The sequence below is a fragment of the Antechinus flavipes genome, chromosome 4, assembly GCF_016432865.1.
Source record: "Antechinus flavipes isolate AdamAnt ecotype Samford, QLD, Australia chromosome 4, AdamAnt_v2, whole genome shotgun sequence".
Classification (NCBI taxonomy): Eukaryota; Metazoa; Chordata; class Mammalia; order Dasyuromorphia; family Dasyuridae; genus Antechinus; species Antechinus flavipes.
The window spans coordinates 217,495,994-217,516,291 of NC_067401.1; the positions used below are offsets into that span (position 1 = coordinate 217,495,994).

General features: G+C 33.7%; 1 protein-coding gene across 1 annotated transcript in view; it reads right to left on the minus strand.

Annotated features, from left to right (window-relative positions):
• The window catches only part of PKHD1 (PKHD1 ciliary IPT domain containing fibrocystin/polyductin), a 621,489-nt gene that overhangs the window by 279,656 nt on the left and 321,535 nt on the right, over positions 1-20,298 (minus strand). Inside the window, 3 exon segments of the mRNA XM_051996694.1 lie at positions 9,815-10,061; positions 14,702-14,836; positions 20,092-20,230. Coding sequence (XP_051852654.1) covers positions 9,815-10,061; positions 14,702-14,836; positions 20,092-20,230 — 521 coding nt within the window.

The window sequence follows — 20,298 nt, forward strand, 5'->3', positions numbered from 1 at the left end:
ATTTCCATATATAAAGCATAGTGTGTTCTTATTTAGTCCCTTGAAAATAATCTTTGATATTTAGTTGATATTTCTCTTGAATACTATATGTAAAATTTCCTATTAAGTTCAGATCTTTTTGCAACAAAATCCTGAAAGTCTGACAATTCATTGAAATTTTTTTTAAATTCAGGATCAGGCTTAACTTTGCTGGGTATGATATTTTCAGTAACCACCCCAAGATCTATGGTCATTTATTATTGCCAGTGCTAGCTCTTGTGTGATTCTTATTGTGGCTCTGTTGTATTTGAATATTTTTTCATGTTGTTTATATTATTTTCTCCTTGATCTGGAAGTTTCAGAATTTAGCTATGATATTTCTGTAGGATTTTCGTGTAGGATCTCTTTTAAATGGTGATTGTATTTCTACTTTTTTCCCCTTCTTCTACCAGTTCAGCACAATTTTCTTTAATTATTTCTTGTATCATTATATCAAGATTTTTTTTGGTCATAGCTTTCAGGTAATCCAATTATTTTTGTTTTCTCTTCTTGAACTATTTTTTAGATCAATTGTTTTTCTTATGAGATGTCACATTTTTTTCACTCTTTATATTTTATTATTTCTTGGTCTCATAACTTTTCTGGCTTCCCCTTGCTCAATTCTAGTTTTCAAGGAGTCATTTTCTTCTTTAAGTTTCTGGATTTCCTTTTCTAGTTAGTTGACTTTCTTTACATAATCTTCTTGCTTTTCTTAGACTGTTCTTATTTTATTTTATTTTTTCCCTCAATATCTCATTTGATTTTAAAATATTTTTAAAGTTCTTCTATGTATTCTTTTTGGTCAGTTATTGGGCAGCCATTTGATATTATCCTATGAGGGTAGGAGAGGCTTTTTTTTTTATTTCAGCATCCTTTGAAGATGAACCCTGGTCTTTCTTATTCCCATACTAACTTTTATGATTGGGTTCTTTCTCCTTTGATCATTTTGTAACAGATTTTTGATTTAATTACCTCTTGTCCTAAGGGATGGCAGGTGGTGCCTTTGGCCTCAAATCTCTTTAGTTCAACACTCTGACTGGAACCCAAAACTAAGAACTCCATTTGTGGTGTTTTTCTTCTTTAAAATATAAGATCGTTCTCTGTGGGAGCAGGTTTCTTGGGGGGAGGTTTTCTAGAGTCAGCTTTAGTTTCAATTAAAAGTAATAATCACCCAAATGTAGCCAGGTGCTAAAAGTTCAGATCTTTTATTGCTTCCTCCAAAATAGCCCGTTAGTTTTTCTTAGAGGCCTATCTTTCTGCTTGGTTCCAAGAGCTCTTGCAATTGTCCTTTGCAGAGGCCAGCACCAAGGTAAAAGTTGGAATGAATCTGACTCCACCTCCGAGATTGGGCTTGTGGGCTTCCTCCCAGAGAGCTCCTCTCGGACCCCTAGCAATGTTCAGAAGTAACTAACTTGAAGCTCTAAGAGCTTCTATATATATGATCTCCCAAAGGTTGATTCCTCTTTCTGGAGGCAGGGATTAAGGGAGGTGTGAATTCACAAAGTTACAGTTAACTTTGTGAATCTCCCATACTTGTGAACTCCAATGAGTACTTAAATACTTCTTGATTATATGAGCTCTCTAAAGGTGTGAACACAAGCATTGTATCAATTCCATTGAGTTAACACTAGGATTCTAACAGCTCCCTTGAATTATCACCTTATTTCAAGTTGAGTCAACACTAGGATTCTAATATCCATTCTCCTGTAACAGATGCCCATAATCAGCTGTGTTCCTGACCCATTGCTTTTTTCACTCATTAGTTCCTTCTCAACCAGGGTCATCAACAATGTTCAACAGTACAACTGGGTTTGGTGTTCTTTATCAGCAAAGGTCCCCTCAATCTTCCCTGACTCAGATATCAGATTCCCTGCACTGTTGGAGATGAAAATTCCTGTGGCTAGACCAAGGCTATCTCCCAACCTAGCTAGCCCCAGGGCTCTCTGTTGGTTATTTCAGCAAACTACACTTCACACCTGTGGAATCTCCTTCCTGGGATCTTTCTTTAAATTTTCTCTAATGGTTCTAGGAGGACCATTGTTTAGCTCCAACTCATTTTTAACCATTCTATATTCACCTGGAGGTAGAATTTTGTCTCCTTTGTGGGGGAAATCTGGAGAGCCTGGAATTTTCTGATTTCTCTGTCATCTTCCCCAAGTCCTCCCTATTGAATATCTCTTGTCAAATATGAGTTCTTTTCTCAATTTTCTCAGTTTTCTTAGTCTTAATTTATCTAGCATATTTGACTCAGTTGATCACTTTCTTCTCCTGGATACTTCTTCTTCTCTAGGTTTTCATATTTTCTCTGCATCTGTCTCTGTCTCTGTCTATGTCTCTTTATCTCTGGCTCTCTCTCTCTCTCTCTCTCTCTCTCTCTCTCTCTCTATCTATCTCTCTCTCTTTCTCTCCTCTCTTCTTCTAAGGCTTCTTTGCTAGATCTTTATGTATGTCACACCTATTATCTATAGATGTACATCAAGGTTCTGCCCCAATCACTCTTCTATTTTCTCTAGATCACCAAATAAGACAATGTAGGGGGGGAGGTAAAAAAAAAATTATTCTCTCAATTGACAACTTCGTCAGATCCCATAAATTCAATTATCACCTCTATGTAAAGAACTGCCAAATCTATACATTCTGTCTTTGTCTATCTTCTGAACGTATTACGTATTAGAGACTTTGAAATGAATATGTAATAGTTATCTCAAACTCAATATAGCAAAGACATACCTTACTATATTTTTCTTAAAACCACTCCTCCAAATTTTATTTAATGTCAAAGATACCACTCTCCTTTTAGTCTCTAAGGTTTTCAAGCTCCCTGTCATTCTCACCTCATTCCTGTCTCTTGCCCTTCATTTCCAATCAATTCTCAAATGTTCATTTTCCAATTCTCAATATATCTTAAAGTGGAGAACTTCTCACTTTGCTCTAGGCCATCATCACCTTTCACCTTAACTATTCTAATGGTCCCCTAATTGTTTTCTTTATCTCACATCTCTCCTTATTGCAGTATATTTTGCGCATTGTTAACAAAGTGATTTTCCTTACAAGCAAATCTGACTATACTCTTATTCCCCTACACATTAAAATCCAGTGGTTCCTATTGATTCTGAGACAAAATTTAAAAATCTCTGTTTGGCATTTAAAGCTTTTCAAATTTTATTCCCAAGATATCTCTTATTATTATTATACATCTTTCCCTTTCCCGTTAGTACATTCAAATTGGTCTTCTCTTTGTTTCTCATAGACAGAGATCCATCTCCCATGACTGGAACTCTGTGCTATTCATTCCCCATACTTAAAAGGCATTCCCTCCTTACTTATATTTCATTAGATTGCTTATTTCCTCAAAACTCAGCTAAAAAAACATCTTTTATACAAAATCTTTTCTGATCTCTAAATGCCCTTCTTCCCTAAATGAATCATATTTATTTTGAAATTATATTTCATGTGTATATACATATGTACTTATTCTATATAAACCTATATATGTAAATCTATCCCTCTAAGAATGCAAGCTTATTGAGAGTAGTTATTTTTTTCATATTTTATCTTTAAATTCTTCAAGCACAGTGCTGGGAACATAGTAGGTGCTTAATAATCACTTGTTATTGATTGATTAACTTAAATATTCTATAGTCCTTCTCTTCTCTAAATGAGAGATCCCATAAATTGGGATTCCACCTTCCAGCAGGGGAGATTATGCTACCTTGGCTACTGAAGATGAATGACATTTGTGGAAACAAACTGGGATAAGAAACACAGATTTGAAATCTGTAGTACTCATGGGAGACATATGTCAGTGTCAAAAAAAGATGGAGGCTTTTGTAGAAAGAGCAAAAACAGCAGTCCTTGCGCCAGTGAAGCATTTTATTATTTTAGTGAAGCATAGAACATGCAATGCCTTTCAACAGGTAAGTGTCATCTCTTCACCTCAAACACTAACCATTATGAACATAACTTATTTACATTTTCTCTGACAACCTGGCTGTCAGGGTGAAGCCATACAAAAACAGTAAAGTGGCAAGAAATACAGAAGCCTGCACTAACCTGGGAAAAAAGCAAAAAGGGAAAAACATTTTTTCTATATTTTTCAAATATTGCCTATACTTTTCAAATGTCAAAACTGCATTATGGAGAATGATTTTTTTAATTAAAAAAAGAATTCAAAGTAAAGCATTGATCAAGTGCCTTGGATTCAAAATTACAATACAAATGTTTTTCCACAGCTGTTTGGAAGATCAACCAAATAACTGCTTCTTATAGAGCACCTCTTATATGGAAGGCTCCATAATAGGTACTGGAAAAGTTAAGACATAGTTGCTATCCACAAATATGAGTCAAGATAGGGAATATACATAAAAAAGAAATAACCCTATGCTGATCAAGCTAAAATAGTGAATGGGACACGAAATAAGGATTATGACCAAAAAAAAAAAATCCTAAAATACTTGCAAAGTGACCCCTACTTCATTGCAAGTAGACCTTGATATTTAGAATTCAAAGAAACTGTGTCATGTTTAATTTTTTATTTTATTTTCAAGTAGTAAGAATTTATTTTCTTTCCCTCCTATCCACCCCTAATTTAAAAGAAAATATTTTTATATTTAGTCCAACCTCCATCTTTACATATGGGGAAACTAAGGTCCAGAGAGATAAAATGCTTCACCACTCCAAAAGACAACATGGCATAATAGAATAATGCTGAACTGAGTCAAAGAAAGATCTGATTTCAAATCTCATTTCTAATGCTTATTTATACTGTGACCATAGATCAGTTACAACCCGCTAAGTTTCAATTTCCTAGTTGATAAAATAGAAATAATGGTACCTATAGCTCAGGGTCTTATTATTAGTATCTAGCACAATGATATATGTAAAGCATTTAAAATTGTGGGCTATTTAATAAATTTCAGCTCTTATTATTATTGAATAAGATCACGTAAGTGCAGAGGTGTATTAGAGATTAGGTGTATTAGGGAATGCTGTAAGAGTTTATTTTTATACTTTTCATTGTAAGCATTTATACCTAAAAAACTGATAAATACTACAAATCATGGTTTGGTTTTTGTTTTGTTGATTTAAGAAATTTTGAGAAAGTCATGGATAAACTATTATTAATATACTTTAAAATGATTTTGAGATCATCTCAATATAATAGACTCACATTCATGCCAAGTAGACACCTGCTATTGCCATAATCATGCCATAGATAAAGACTTTAAGTGTTATATAAAACACCTTTCCATATAGGAATGTAAATAGTTTAAACTTACATCCCATATGTTTTCTTATTCATATCTATCTTTGTTTGAATATCAAATTTTCAATTCAGCTTTGGAATTCTTGGAAAACCTCTATTTCTTTAAATGTCCAATTTTGTTTTTTCCCTATAGGATTATATTTAGTTTTTCTGGGTTAATTATTCTTGCTTGTCATCCTTGCTCCTTTATCTTCCAGAATATCATATTCCAAGCACTCTGATCCTTTATTGTAGTAGCTGCTAAATTGTGTGAATCTAACTGTGGCTCTATGGTATTTAACTTTTTTTTCTTTCTAGCTGCTTACAATATTTTTACTTTTATCTTTGAGCTCTGGATTTTGACTATCATTGCTTGAGAGGTTTTATACAAGGTGTGATTAGAGGTGATTAGAGCATGCTTTTCAATTTCTATTTTGCCCCTTGGGTCTAAGACATCTGGGCAGTTTTATAATTTCTTAAAATATGTGTTTAGGCTCTTTTTGTGATTATAACACTTTTTTTTTTTTTTTCTGAGACAATCGGGCGTAAGTGACTTGCCTAGAATCACGCAGTAAGTCCTGAAGTCAGATTTGAAGTCAGGCTATCTTGACTCTGAGGTCAGTGCTTTATCTACCGTGCCATTAGCTATCTGATTATCCAATAATTCTTAAAATATCTCTCCTCAATCTATTTTCACATTGTTTGTTTTTTTTTTCCTATGAGAAAAATTTTTCTATGTCCTAAGAGAGATGTATTTTATCTTATTTTGAGGTGCAGACTTTGTATTCCTTTCATTGATTATTTCTTTTTTACTTAGTTTCATTTATTATTTACTTTTTTTAATATACAATGTTTTATGATTCATGTTGGGAAAGAAAAATCAGAACAAAAGGGGAAAAAAGTTGGGAAAGAAAAAAAAACAGAAAAAAGAAGTGAATATAGCATGTATTGATTTACATTCAATCTCCACAGTTCTTTTTCTAGATGCAGATAACATTTTCTGTCAAAAGTTTATTGGGATTGCATTGCAAGTTTCACTTTTTCTTGATTTTTCATTGAGTCATTAGTTTCCATTTGTCCAATTCTAATTTTTAAGGAGTTATTTTCTTTGATAGTTTTTCTACCTCTTTTACCAGGCTGTTCTCTTCATCCAAATTTTTTGAATGCTGCTTCTTTTTTCACAGTCTTTCCTCTGCCACTCTAACCTGATTTTTTAAATTTTTAAATAGGTTTTGTTCTTTTATTTATCATCTCTTTCTTTATATCTTTTTAAAGAATTCTTCCTGAACTTGCCTTTTTTTTTTTCCTTTTAAGGCTTTATTTGTAGATGTTTTTCAAGTTGTTATTTTCTGAGTTTGTTTGAACTTCCCTTAAGACCCCCTAGATTTTTTTTGGTCTGGTTCTTTTTGTTGTTGTTGTTGCTCATTTTTCCAGTCTATCTCTTAATTTGGGACTTTGTTAGATTTAGACTCTGATCACCTCTGGAAATGTGAGGGATGTATGATCTGAGCTTTTGTCTTGTGTCTTTCTGCCTCTTTCATAGATCAGTGAGGTTCTGTAAGTTTTCAATGCCTTTAAAGTAGTCTGATATGTGGAGGTGGCTAGTCATTACATTCCTTGTCTAGGCTCTGCTTCTTCTCTAGGTAAGATCCCTGCTCCTTCACCACCATAAACATTACTCTCTGTCCTGGAATTGCAAGTGAGTGACAGACCTACCAGATGACACTCGTTCTACCTCTCGGTCCTGGGACAGGTACCCTGGGATCTCTTTCTGAACTAGTCACTTATCATCCCTGGGTGCAAAGCTGCTTCCAAAGCCACTAATGCCATAGCTAATAGCTAGTGCTATTTCCATCCACATTCCAGTCAGTCCCCATCACTCTGTCTTCAGACCTGCCTGTCTGTCTTTCTAAACTACTCTGGGCTGAAAATATGATTCATTGTGGCTTTTTCTTGGTTCAGAATTTGGTTTGGCATTTTAAAAAAAAGTTGTAGAAGAGATATATTGGAAGCGTTCTATAAAATACTGGCTTCACTCTGCCACTCTAATGTCAGCTTCATTGGTTTTCTAGGGAAAATATTCTTTACATTCAAGCAGGGACGCTCTAGAATGGGTCATCATCTCTCTCTAACCTCACAGAATATGTCAGTATATGAGGCTTGAATACAAGATAGGAAAGAAGAGAATTGAAAGGAGGGGGAAATATGTACTCATAAAAGTTAAGGCGGTAGAATCTTCTTTAGCAACACATAACTGAAAAGTTACCTTCTCAACCTCATTCTCCCTGTAAAGACTTTGGAGATATGCTCTCAAAGTATTTTTGTCAAAACAACACATTAAATTAACCTTTTCCCTCAGTGAAAATAAGGAAATATTCATCTTTCCATAAGGTAAATCTTCAATTTTTTTGTTTTAGTTTTTGTATGCCCAGCACTTAGCACAGGACATGGCATATGGTAGGTACTAAATATATGATTGTTGATTGAACTATGTTAAATTTCCATTACTTAGATATTCTGATAAGTTAAGACATTTCAACATTATCTATAACAAAACTGCCACATAAACAATTAAAAACTAGAAGTGATTAGAAGCAGGATAGAATGAACTCAGAGGGTATTTAGAGTACTATTAAAGCATCCAACCCAATTTAGTACAATTGGCAAATATTAACTACTTTTTATGCACGAGATTGATAGGTACAGTACTGGATAGTACACCAGCCAAGGACTCAGGAAGATCTGAATTCAAATCTAGCCTAAGACATTTACTAGGTATGTGACCCTGAGCAAATCAATAAACTCTGTTTGCCTCAGTTTACTCATCTGTGAAGTGAACTGGAGAAGGAAATGGCAAACTATTTCAGTATCCTTGTCAAGAAAATCTCAAATGAGGTCATAAATAGTAAGATATGACTAAAACAACAACAAATAAACAAGATATCATACTCAAAGGACATACAATAATAAAATGGAAGGATACTCTTCTCTCAAGGAGTTTTATATATAAGTGCAACCAGGATCATCTCTGTTAGAAAGGTTTGTAAAGTTTATATCAAGATGCATTACATGGACATGAGTACTGCTAATTTAAATGATGGAGTTTCCAAACCTACTAATTTTATCTCTTAACCTTACAAAAATCCTATTTAAAAAAAGACTATCAATTTAACATTGGAGTAACTTCACCCACATAATGTGTTCCGTAGAATCTGTTATATAACCATATAAACAGAACTAGGTCACTAGAGTCTGACAGAAGGCAAGCTTCAGTCAGGAATTATAATAGGAATTATGAAAAAAACCTTATATTGGTGCTGCATATCTTCAATTCACTGGTGTTCACTAATATTAGATGTCACATGTATAAGCCTTTACAAACTCTTACTTCAGTGCTATAAATGTAGTCTTAAGATTTTTAAAGACTATAGAAGTAAAATAATATCTGTCATATTTTACCAAGACAGGAACACTTCAATTATCATCCTGCATTTAATAACCTGAATAAGCTGTCCAGGGACCAATTAGCTCCATATGAGAAGATTCATCCCCAGAAGGTTAGTTTCTAGGTGAATTCTTTGACCATGGTAACCTTTTGACATTTGGCCATAAGTATAGAAATAGATAATGAACATTTTTCATTCTGATAAAACTAGGATAGAAATAGATACTTATTAGTAAAGGCTACTCAAACAATCTTTCTGTGTCTATCATGGCAGCATGGATTATCATTATTCTAGATTCATCTATTCAAAAAAAATGTTAGTGATACCATGATTGGCTCACTTGATTTAAACAGGTCACAAAACAAGGAAATAAGACACTTGAAAACAAAGAGAGGAAAGAAGATTAAGGGGAGAAACATAAAAAAGAATATGAAAAAGATAGAAACCAAGTCATTTGGCAATCATCAGCTGCAAGTTTAGCAGAGCTGTAGCCACCCTATTATATATTATAAACAGCCTGGCTGCTGATTTAATGGTAGTCTGAGCAGCATAATCAAGAAATGCTTTCTTCCATATTAATAGGAAATATATTGTATGAATCCAATAGTTCATGAAATTAACAAGAGAGAAACGAATTGAAGGGAAGCAACTTTGCAAGTAATGGGAGGCTGCAGCAATTGCTTCCCTGAAGCACAGTGAACATTTTGGGCGCACTTGGGCAAAGTGAATATAAATGAGAATGGACACTGCTGAAAACTTTTTAAACAACATTTTTAATTTAAATCTATTTCAAATTTTCTGTTAGTCAGAAGGTTATAGTAGTGAATCCTGTTAGTCCAAAATGCCAATTAGAGTTTAGGGACTCTTGGCCCATTCCCAAAAAAACATCCAAGGCTAACTGGTATAAAAGATAAATTCAAATCATAGCTTAAAACAGAGTTTGAGCAAATGTAATTCTTAAATATTCTCTGAACCCGGCTGTATCATTCTTGTTTGTCAATCATTTAAATCAGAAAGTGAGGAACTATTTCCCTTTAGAAGAGACCCAAAGTAGTGTATGCTTGATATGTTGTCCTGGGTGAAAATGGAGAGATCTCATACTTACAGTCCAATAGACATGCGATGAAAGATTACATCTGGGCCACAAATACTGCCCCTGAAAATCTGACCAAAGCTTTGGTTGGCCTGACAGGATGAAGCAAGATTTTCAACAGAGGCAAGAAGGTAACTTTCCTTCTTCCCAGAAATAGAACCATCCAGGTCTTTCACAATAGCTGCATGAGGAAATGGGAATGCTACTCTGTTAGGAGAGTTTAGAAACTTCAGTTGTTCAGTCTTCACAGTAAATCCACCTGAAAATAGAAAAGATATTTTTAAAATCTCATCAAATCTCACAATATCAACTAATCAATCAATTGATTAGCAAGTATTTATTTATATTCTAGGCACATTACTAGAAGCTGAGCAAAGACAAAAATTAAAAAAAAAATCCTCTAATTTCAAGGAGCTAATAATTTAATAAAGTTCATTATTACTGTCCCAGTGATTTTATTTGAAAGAAAATGAAAATTTCACAAGAGAGGGAAAGAAGAAAATGTAGAGATGACCTAGCCTGCTAACTCAGAACTCTCACTGGCCAAGCATAGTACCAATATAAATAATGATCCTTTATTAAAACTATCCAGATACTAGGAATTTCTAAACAGAATGAGGCTCTAAAAAGAATGCTGAATAGATTTAGAGGAGTTCAGTTCAATTCTTTATTGCTTACTATGTACCTTTTGCAAGTTACTTAATCCCCCCTAGGCCAAAATTTCTTTGCCTGTAAAATGAGAGGTTAAATGTAGATAGATTATGTCTGTGGTCCCTTCTACTTTTGAATCTACCTTTCTATGATATCACTAAGACTTAGGTTTCTCTTTGTAAATGATCAAATGGATTTTATTTTTCTTCTGTTTCCCAAGTTACTAGCACAGCACCTGGTCTATAGGAGCCAGTTCATAAATGATTTTAAAATGAATTTAATTGGGGCAATTAAATGGCATGGTGGATAGAGTATGGACCCTGGAATCAGTACAACCTGAGTTAAAATTCTACTTCAGACACTTAACACTTACTAGTTGTGTGACCCTGGTCAATTCACTTAACCTCAATTACCTCAAAAAAATTAATTGCATATATGTCCAGGGGTATACTAGCACTCTGAATTTTTTCATGAATTCTTTGAGCGAAAGGTCTACTCAAATGCATTTCCTAAACTTTTGGGACTTATCAACTGTTGTCTGTTTCCTTTAAATTTTGATGTAGGCAAAGTGATAGATTCAAAAATAAGGGCCGAACTCTATATAAAAGAAATCTTGCTGAAATAAATACTTTATAGAGTATCTATAACAGTTATCTTGAAAAGCTGGGATCTCAAACAGCATTCTGTTTTAAATAACATGTATCCATATTACATGTATTGAATTTAGACAAAAAACTGCTACTATATCTGTCCACAAAGAATAAGTCAACAAGCACTTACTCAACAGTGATTATGTGCCAGATACTATCACTTAGCATAGTGGTTCAAATACAAGCAGAAAGGATAACTATGATCATGTTATTCTATCAACTCTCCCCCGACTTAATAACAAATGCTCTCTTAAAGTCAGAAACTATATTAAACAAATGAAAAACAATCAGTGTACAAAATTTAGGTAGATACAATGGGTAAAGAACTGAATCTGGGGTCAGGAAGATGTAATTTCAGATCCAATCTAAGATATTTACTAGCTATGTGACCCAGGCAAGTCATTAATCTCTCTCTTCCTAAGACTCCTTACCTGTAAAATGGGAAGAATAATCTCCTAGAGTTGTTAGGGGGGAAATGAGATATTTATAAAGTGTTTTGTAAAGCTTAAAGCACTATACAAATGAATGAAAGATATTTATAGTCACAAATAATCATGGAGTGTAAGGCTCAAAAATAGCTATTACCTCCTTCTATAAGAGATGTTCTTATCTGACCCATTGGGTTTCTAGTTCTTACGCCAAAAAGTCTTGGAGTCAGGCAGTATAACATCTGGATAAATGCTATCCATATCCAGAGAAAGAATTATGGAGTCTGAATGCAGAGCAAAGCATACTAATTTCATTTTTTTGTTGTTTATTCTTTCTCAGTTTTTCCCCTTTTGTTCTGATCTTTCACAAAGAAATGTGGACTAATGTGGATTTGTGTTTAATATGATTGCACATGTATAACATATATCAGATTGCTTGTCTTGGGAAGGGAGAAGGGAAGAAAAATGGAAATCAAAATCTTATAAAAGTAAATATTGAAACTATTTTTACATGTAATTAAAAATACTATTAAGTGGAAACAAAAATTTAAAGCATAACATCTGGGTCCAATTCATTGAATGGCAGCAATGAAATGGCTCCTAACTTTCCCCATATACATATCTAGATTTATTTCATCTTTTTCTAAATCTGTATCTATATATTTATCTTTCCTTCTCCAATATATGTGGGTAATATTTCATCAGTTTCTTCTCTTCCCATAGATTCTAGGGTAATGATTGCTGGTATTATCTGCTATTCCTATTCCCAAAGCTTTGGATCTTTGAGAATTATAATTGGTTGAGGGAGAGAAGGAAGGGAAAGAAAGTCTGGTTCACCCCAGGGCTGACCTTGCTAATGTATTATTCACCTCATAGAGATGGGCCTGCTCTCATAGCCTTGGGCTGGGGTCTGAGAGACCTTTCTTATCAATGAATTCTTAGAGCTGAGGGAAACAAATAGCCACAAAAAAACCAAAAACAACAAAAAAAGAGGTCATTAATTCTGTCCGTGATTTGAATTTCTTAACTCCTAACTTAAGCCAGTCTTTAAACTTTAAAGACAGAAAGAGAGAGAGAGAGAGACAGAGAAACAGACAGATAAGAGACAGGGAGGGAAAAAGATATAAATATATGTATATATATGTTCATCTATCTAGAGAAAGATATATATTAAATATAGATAATAAACATGTAGTAAATAATCCATTTGGCCAAGTTTTTTAATTTGTTACTTTCTTGCACCTGTGAGAAGGATCAGTAAATGAGAACTAGAAAATGCTTCCACCATAATTGTCTCTAGCCTCTTCTCCACCTTAATAGCCCTATACAATATTTTTCTCTCAATGCAGCCTAAGATCATGTTCAGTTTCTTTGATTGGCATGTCACACTCTTTGACTCTAGAGATTTTTCAAATAAACCACTATCTATTCATGTGCCTCTATCTCTTACTTGTGTACTATTATGTTTTGTTGCTGCTGTTCTTTTCTTTTTTCTTTTTAACTCGGTATTAATTGTATAACTTCATAGTCATTTCTGTTTAATTTCAGGTCTAACATTGTAGTCAGCCAAGCTTTTTGTTCAGTCTTTTTTTCAGTTATGTCTGACTCTTCATGATCCCATTTAGGATTTTCTTGGCAGAGATACTAGAATGGTTTAATATTTCCTTTTCCAATTTATTTTACAGATGAGGAAACTGAGACATACAGGGTTAAATGGCTTGCCCAGGATCACATAGATAATAAGTATCTGGGGCTGGATTTGAAGTCAAGGTCCTCCTTACTCCCAGTCTACAATTATTTATTGTGCCACCCAGCTGCCTCAGGAAAATATCTCTAGCAAAAAAAGGTCACCAATATTTTTCCAATGCACACCCTGTCACTTCGTTTTTCATGTATTGTTTAACAAATGTTGTGGTATTGAATAAATTCCCTATAAACATCCAAAGAAAACTAAAAAAGACTCTCGACTCTGGAGAGCATTTACTATCTAACGCATTCATTTGGCACTCATTTTATTGTTTTGTATTATTGATATTATTTGGTGTGTCTCCAACTCGGTTTTAAACCCTTTGGTGGAGGAGATTATGACCAAGAATCCAGTACATCAGAGACTATTTAGTGAAGATGTGCCCAAGCATATAATTAGCACAAAAATTCACAAATAAGGTTTTGATTTAGGGTTAAAATTTGTGCAATAACTATGTCACATAGTGATATTATTTCATGTTTTACAATGATTTTTTCCTCACAAAAATCATGAGACAGAGGAAGTATCATTATACCCATTTTACAGATGAGAAGCTTGAGACTAAGAGAAAAAAAATGCCTTTCTCACTGAAGGTCATACAACTATTAAGATTTATTTTTTGATTCAAAGTTCAGTCTTCTTTTCATTACACAGTCGTACCTCTCATTGATTTATCTCAAAAAAAAAAAAAAACTGAATCAGCAAAGCAATTTCTGTTTCATAACTTGAAACACTGGTCTCCAAAAAAGTAATTTTGAAATTATTATTATTTCTATAACATCATTAGAATGTGAATGTGAACTCCATGCCACATTAAAAAAATGGCTGTCAAAGGAACCTTAATCCTAAGTGAGCAGAATTTACTTTCCTCCAAAATTGACTCCTTCTGACTGAATTACCTGGTTGATTTGTCTACAATGGTCAGATAATCACTTTTCACTTTGCTGAAATAACATTTATGTTTCCCTAGGTTTTTATTTGTTTGTTTGTTTTATAAAGATGGGATGAGGCTGATAGTTATACTGAATTTGAATAGTTCTATCCAATAATATTAATAATACTAGAATTGTGGTCTAGAAGATCTAAGTTATTGATTCATAAACCTTTCATCTCTATATTGTTTAGCAGGACTTTGCTTTCTTGGTACTTCAACTGATGTCTCTGTTGATGTATTTCCATGATTAAGAAGTAGTTATTAGGGACAGATAGGTGGTTCAATGGATAGAGCAATCAGCCCTAGAGTCAGGAGGACCTGATTTCATATTTGATTTCAGGCATTTACTAGCTATGTAACCCTGGACAAATCACTTAATCCTAATTGCCTCCAAAAAAAAGCAATTATTAGATAACCTCTACTTTTTTTTAACACCCTATTGCATTTTGGTCGAGATTCCTTCCTGTACTATGTACTCTTAGAACTTACCTTGCCCTCTATAACAGCTTGAGCAGGTTCTTATAGCAAAACAGTTGTTTCTATCAAAATTCACAAAGGTCGTTTTGGACACCAACAATTCCTGTCTCTTAGGGGTTTTTAATCCGGCTGACATACATGAGATACCTTGCTGATGATAAAAAAGGAAAAGAAAATATAACAACTAGCCAAATGACTGATACAGAGATAAATAAGTAGATCCAGAAGGACAATTTGTACATTAACAACAACAAATATGGAAAATAAACATTGAAAGTCTTAAGAACCTTGATGAACATCATTACCAATCACTATTCTAGAGGACCAATCAAGAATACTACACATCTCCTGTATTAAATATTCAGAATGAAATGCACATTTTTGGACTTTGGCCAATGCAGGAATTTGTTTTGTTTGGCTCTGCATATTTATTACAAGGGTTTTATTTTCCTTCTTCCTCCTCCCCTCATCAGGTTGGGAGAATGAGGTACAGACAAAATAAATGTTTATTTATTTTTAAATATCAAATAAAATTAAGTTGACAATTTTTCTAATATTTTATTCTCCCTCTTAAGTGAGCTAAGACTAGATAGGAAGTACAAAGATTGTTTCCAAGTCTTGCCTCTTTCTGCCCCTTGACTGGGAACATTTGCACCTTTAACCCTGGTGGCAGGGTAAGTTCCTAGGAATGTTCTCAGGAAGGACTTCACTGCACTGAAGAACCCAAGAGAAAATGTAAGGAAGTTATCATTAATTCTGAAATCTGGTGGAATAAAGTATGATACTTTTTACTAGTTTGAAAACTTTGAACATGTCATCTCACCATACTTATTATCTTAAAAAATAACCTTAAAAAATCCTAAAAACAAATAAGTAATAAGGTAGGTTTGAGTTTTATAAGATTATGTGATGAGTAACTCTAATGAACTTGACTCTTCTCAACAATGTGGTAATTCAAAGCAAATTGAATCCAAAGCAAACTTGGAATAGAAAATGTCATCCTACATAATCTTTTATATTTTTGTTTGTTTGTTTTCTTTCTTATGATTTTCCCCTTTTTGTCTGATTTTTCTTGCACAACATGACAAATATGGACATGTGTTTTAAAAAATTGCACATATTTAACCTATACCTGTATTAAATATTCAGGTATAATATTTAATTATATTTGTTTGCTGTCTTGAAGATGGGAGAGTTAAGGGAGGGAAGGGGGAAAAAATGTTGAAAACTATCTTTACAAGTATATGGAAAAAATTAAATGCTACTGAATTAAAAAAAAAAAAAAAAGAACTTAAGACCTGGGACTCAGAAGATGGGCATCCAATCTAGCACTGATATTTAGTAGTGATCCCCCAGGAGTGTGACCTTGAGCAAATTAATTCTCAGTTTCCTCATCTGAAAAATGGGAGCATTGAACTAAATGACCTCTAAAATCCCTTCCAATTCTAAATTTATTATATATGTCCTGATGATCCATAAAATTGGGGAAAGAGAAGACTAGATACTTTCTAAGATCCTACACAGTTAAGTGTCATTGTGGATAGAATGGATATTGGAGTTTCAATCAGGAAGACTTGAATTTAAATCTAGCTTTAGACATTTTACTAGCTTTGTGATTCTGGCAAATCACTTAACCTCTGCCTACTTTGGCTTCATCATCTGCAAAATAGGATACCTCCCTTCCAAAGTTGTTGGAGGATCAAAGAAATAATATTTATAAAGTGCTTTGCAAAATCTAAAGTACTATATACATTCTAAATAGTAGCATATTATTATGTTTCTAAGATATGATCTCTTAAGCTTCATCTGAAAATGAGAAATATAATTACATCTATTTCATAAATAGGACACAAGGAAAGTATTTTTCAAACCTGAAAATGCTATATAAGTGAGTTATTACTGTTACTATCCCTCTGGATATTAAACCACAAAATTAAATCCACCCACTTAACCACCAAGATTTCATTTAGTACACTAAAATACAGATATATCTGAGTAAGATATAAATAACTTTGCACAGATATAATTTACATATCTGTACACAGAATGTAATATATTCTCTATAGGCTCAGTCTATTAATGAGTGGATGCTTACAATTTTAGATGATTGGTCTAAGAATGGCCACTTTGAAAAAAACTTTTTGAAAATCCCAGACCCTAAAAGAATGAAACACATGAAAGGTAGCGATTGAATCCACTGACATGGCCAACAAAGAAAGCCACATTCTCTTTTTTATAGTATTCTACATCACTTTATATAGCTTTTGAATGCTCATGCATACACATTAACTTCTCAGACACTTTTGCAAGTATGATCTTCAATAATTGCTTTTTAAAGTGATCCATGAGGCTCATATAGAGCTTTTCCGCTGAAAAAATTTGATTGCTAAGTCTATCTTTTTCTATTTCTACAAGATATTCAGGCAAAGGCAACATTTTGGCAATGAGACTAGAACTTTAATTCCCAAATCAATTCTCTGTTCACTAGATTAAGAACTAGATTAGATCTCCAACATTTCCCAATATGAAAGATTTATAAAACTACAACAGAAGCCCCAAGGTAGCCATATTTTGTTGCTAATCCATTATTCATGACCAAATAAAAAGGAAGGACTTGAACCATGATTTTTTTTTTTTTTTTCATATAGAGAATTCCCAGGTAAGAAAACCCACTTCAACAATGCAGGCTTGTACCTTCTCTGCAACTTAAAATTATGAAGTACTTAGAGTACTGTGAAATTAAATGATTTGCCTGGGATTGCACAGCCAGGATTTGAACCCAAGTCTTTCTGACTTTGCAATCAGACATATCCATTAAATATTATGCAGTCTCTCCATATAATAGGAAATATATTAGAATGATAGCAAGAAAGTCTAGGCATTTCTCCTGGTAATGTCACCAACATGTTCTTAGGAAAATTATATCTTCACTTCTGGGGCCTCAGTTTCCTCAGTTATAAAATGGTGTGAAATAGATGTTAGACTTGATAATTCCTAAGGTTCTAAAATCTGTAGTTCTGTGATTTAAATGACTTCCCTGGTGTTAGTAACAGTCTAAAGATTCAGCTTTGGAGAGTCTAGCAATCAGATTTTGTCCATAACAGACATGGGGAATTTTGTTTAATGTTTCCCAACAGAGAACTCTAGTGGTATACTTGTTAAGGGATTTAGAGGCATTCAAGTGCATGTTACTAGTGGCACCCCAGGGTGTGATTATCTTTGATTATCTCATGATAAGAACCCTTTTGTCATAATTTACATCTTAATTTATGTAATTTTCTCATTAATAATGATGTCTAGTTAACATCAATTAAAACTTTGTGACATCAATTTAACAGGAAGGTTGGTTATTCAGCTCTATGGTCCTTTTTTTTCCCTTTTTTCTTTCCCCTCTTTCTTTTTGATGGGGGGGAGTGTATAAGGGTTAAAGGAGATTTCTGGACAGCCTCTGATCCACTATTGCCATAGTTCTTAAATCTGGGGAACATCCTTTCATAACAAATATATAATCCAAATAATCACAACCTCTCACAAGTATTAACTCTTTGAAAAGAAGGAAAGATTATCATTTATTTTTTCTCATGAGGATTATCCAAAAGAGGTTTAGCAAGAATCATAGAACAGGATTAAGCACAGGGAAATTTAGCTTAATATAGTGACCAAAATAAGTCCTTGGGAGTATGAATCTCTATTAGCCTGTGAAATAGTCCCTTAAGAGAAGTATTAAAAGGCATTGTAATCATTGATGATAATGATGACAATTAGTGTTTATATAGCACTTTAAGATCTAAGATAAGAAAAATACTACATGTAAAACCTAAGTGGACAAATCAATATAAACAGAGCTATAGATGCTTCTTTAAAAAAGTTGGCTTGTCACAGATGGAATCAGTCTTACTGAAAATACTTAAAGACATTTAAAAGTTGGACTGTGAGGGGAGAACTGGAAGAAATGGATTGAAGTTTTAGAAAAGAAGATTTTAGACTGATTTAAGGGAAAAAATGTACCGTTGGTACTAAGGGTACCATTTTCCATGAGTACATATTAGCAACTTATCTGTCACTTAGAGAATACCTTGCAGTACTAAGAAGTTTAAATAGTTTACTCATAATTGTACAGCTAATTCAAAGGAGGGATTTGAAGACAATTCTTCCTAACTTCCTACTCTCTATTGATTATAATCATGCTATCTCCTTCCTGACATTTAAAAATTTCTAAAACTGAAATGGGTTATTTCACAAAGTAGTACTGTGAATTTAGGTCTCCAGATAGAAGCTAAACATATAATCGAAGGGATTCTTACTAAGATACATACCAGTTGGATTTGTATTCTGAGGTACCCTTCACCCCTAAATGTAAAGGGCTAAAACTCCAAAAAGTTATCAGACAATAGAGCACTTAAGGCTAATTACCTATTCCACAATGACTCTATTAGCATATGTTTAGATAAATGGCTCTTCTGCTGTTTGGTGCTGGCTCAATGTTTGATGTTAAGATAATCATAGTCAAGGAATAGAGGGTGGGGTGAGACAGGCCAGAGTCACTTGGAGGCAGGACATGTAGGAGAAAGGTGGAGATTCTGGACTCCAGAACTAAGAAGAGATCTTTGGCAAAACTCCTGTCAGTTTGCCTGCTTCTCCCTCTAAAGACCAAGGACTTTTACTTGTTATGACTCTGGCAGATCCTGAGGCCTCCAGGGAGCTAGCCCAGACTTAACACCTAAATACTATAATCTTTCTATAGTGGATAGAATGGATAACTAGTTTTGTTGCTAATTTTTGAACAGAGGCTGTTTCTTAAAATGCTATCAATTAAGATTAGAAAAAAATAGAGTTCCCTTGTTAAACTTGTTTGGGAAAAAAAAGAGAGAAAAGAATTTGGTGAGGTTTTGAACTCTTTAAAGTTTGTTTATCTAAATGATGAGCATCTTCCCATTTATTACTTACACATAAGATGTATTGAATAAATCCTGTAGGACTTTCCACTTTTCTTATACTTTGTTGCTATGTCATTTCAGTTGTGTCTAACTTTTCATGACCACATTTGTGCTTTTCTTGTCAGAGGTACTAGAGTAGTTTGCCATTTCTTTCTCCAACTCATTTTGGTGATGAGAAAACATGGTTTAAGTGATTTGTTTCAGATCATATAGGGAGTAAGTTTCTGGAATTAGATTTGAACCCAGGCCTTCCTAACATTGGACCTGGAACTCTTATCCACTTTTCCACCTAGGTCTTTTATTCCTTCCTTTTATTTGTATCATCAGTGCTTAGAAGTATTCCTAGAACACAATGGCCACTTAAGCATTAGGCAACTTGACTTGATTCAACTTAACATATACAACACATGCCACTGAAGTACTGCCCAGATGACATTATCAATGAACATCCCAAAGAGACCATACTTACCTTAAAAGCATAATGACCAAGCAATAAGCTATCAGTAATTGAAGACTTTGCATCACTTTCTAAGATGTCAATCCCAAAATCTTTGCATGGATAAATATGGAAATTTTTAAGCTGAAGATTGCTGCTTCTGAAAATCTATAAAACAATAGCATATGTTATAGTAATCAATTATATAGAATGATCATCTTTTCAGCACATCTTGT